Consider the following 2,337-nt stretch of genomic DNA (forward strand, 5'->3'; position numbering starts at 1 on the left):
GGAGTGGAGAGAGGGGGGGGGGGGGGGGGGGGGGGAAGAGGGGTCCAATGTTAACATTTAATAGCCAGGCCTCTTGCTTTTTCCTTTTTTTTTTCCTTTCCTTTTTTACGTCTTACAATATGTAAAAAGCAAATATTCAGTTAAAAATGAAGGTACTGTTTTCCAACTCCCTAACCACCAGTTACTGCTATGTTTACTGATAACAAAGCCTGCCAACATAACAAAGTACTAATACTGTAAGACTGCATGTGAGCCTCTGCTTGAAGCGAGAGGCATTAAAGATGTTTTATTAAAGCAGACAAAAAGTACGTCTTACAATATGTAAAAAGCAAATATTCAGTTAAAAATGAAGGTACTGTTTTCCAACTCCCTAACCACCAGTTACTGCTATGTTTACTGATAACAAAGCCTGCCAACATAACAAAGTACTAATACTGTAAGACTGCATGTGAGCCTCTGCTTGAAGCGAGAGGCATTAAAGATGTTTTATTAAAGCAGACAAAAAGTATTTTGCCATAAGAAATACAGGATCTACAATAAACCAAAAGTTTTTCTACTCTACAAGTCAGCAAAAACTAAGCATGTTTCTTCAAAAACAAAGGAGAAATTATGGTTATAACTGTGTAATTTTTGTAAATACAAACCTTCCAGCTGGCAGTGCAATGCCAATCCCCATTTTCACTTTTGTCCCAGACCTATTGAGAAATCAAAATACAATCATACAATTTGTATGTAAAGCTTACTAAGTAGTACTAAAAAACACAGCCGTTAAAAAAAAATATATACACACACCACTAAACATTTTCATCTGGAAAACTCTACCTGGCTCAGTACACAACTGCACTTCACTTGACCTTGAAAATATCCCTACTACAGGTAGGGAGAAGAGGCATACACCTGCAAAATCTGCTATTGTATGAAGTCTGTCTTTTTTTAAACACTAAATTATTCATAGAAGACAAGTTATTACAATTCTCAACACTTCATTCACTCTGTTCCATGAGTACACTACTCAGTTTCACTCTGCAGCCCCCACGGTCCTCGCCAAGGCACGTGCTCAGATCTGGTCGCAAAACCCTGAGGTGGCTCCTGGCAATCATCCCAAAGACAGCAGGACAGCAAAAAGAAAATCGAGCCAGTGGGGGAACAGGTCTTGTTTCTGTTTCTAATATTTCTGCCTTGATTTATAACCACATGCATGTCACTTAACCTTCCTTCCTCTTGATTTCCTATACATCCTTATGACCTTTTTTCCCCTGAAAAATTGTGAAGGAAGTCATGAATGTAACCAGATGAAAGACACCTCTAGAAGCCTGGCATCCACTCCTGCTTGTCACGCACTCGCTGTGTAACTTTACTGAAAGTCACCTCGCTTTTGCCATTCTGGATCTCTAACACAACCTTGGTTGTTATCGCCACAGCCCAACTTCGTAACTTCTCCCCAACCGCTATTCTGCACGGCCCACCTAGGGAGAGTGGGACCTACGCCAGATACACCACTGCTGTTTTACACGTGTTGTAGAACTCCGGTTAGAGTAAAACTTCTTAAGACAGTCTCATAAAGGATGCTGTTACGATTGGAAAGCAACGTTACATTTGCTAAAGAACATAGGTTCTGAGTTCTGCCTACCTCTTGGCATCTTTCTTAAGAACATTCTTTTTAGGCTGCAAGTTTTACATAGTCAGTCCAGACCAGAGACTGACATGGTTTGGGCTTCCTTTTTGGGGGACTTCTTTTTTATTGTTGTTGTTGTTGAGGTTTTTTTGTTTGCTTTTTAGTATGTGGTCAGGGAGAAGGGGCTGCTCGCTTGCTTTTAAGCCTGGTCTACATTTGGCACAGCTTTCTATGGAAAAGCAATTTTCTCAACCGTTTACCTGGCCTAACAAAAGATATGACTGCTCTCTGCAAATTACATTTCTTACATCTAACCACGTAACTCCTGAATTTTTGTCCATCTCACTATGCGCAAAAAATGGAAAAAGCAATTAACTTTTCATTTACCATTATTTTATTTCCTCTAACAGAACGTAAAATTAAGGTTTCTAGTATTTTACAGTTTCCCTAATCTGCCAGAGCGCATGCAGAACATTTCAGCCTTTTTCTTGTTGGCACTTCATTATGAAACAGTAGCTTCTTCCCTTAGCGCCCTTAAATAAATATGGATTTTCAGCTGAATCAACAAAACAAGCAGCACTGCTGTAGCCACAACAGTTTAAGGATGTTTTCCCAGCTGCAGCAACGAGTCGGAAAGAAGTTGTATTTTTATGTGCGTTTGCGTACACGCGCATAGACAAACAACGTGCGTTATCTATGAACGCATCCTGGCTCCGCAGCCC

At 40.1% G+C, this 2,337-nt stretch overlaps 1 protein-coding gene across 1 annotated transcript in view; it reads right to left on the reverse strand.

The window, feature by feature from the left end:
* SEH1L (SEH1 like nucleoporin) overlaps positions 1-2,337 on the reverse strand; it is a 39,831-nt gene that overhangs the window by 17,925 nt on the left and 19,569 nt on the right. Inside the window, exon 3 of the mRNA XM_009284127.1 lies at positions 645-695. Within this exon, the coding sequence (XP_009282402.1) occupies positions 645-695 (51 nt within the window). The remainder of the gene's footprint in view (positions 1-644; positions 696-2,337) is intronic.

Source organism: Aptenodytes forsteri, unplaced genomic scaffold (assembly GCF_000699145.1).
Source record: "Aptenodytes forsteri isolate BGI_AS27 unplaced genomic scaffold, ASM69914v1 Scaffold229, whole genome shotgun sequence".
Classification (NCBI taxonomy): Eukaryota; Metazoa; Chordata; class Aves; order Sphenisciformes; family Spheniscidae; genus Aptenodytes; species Aptenodytes forsteri.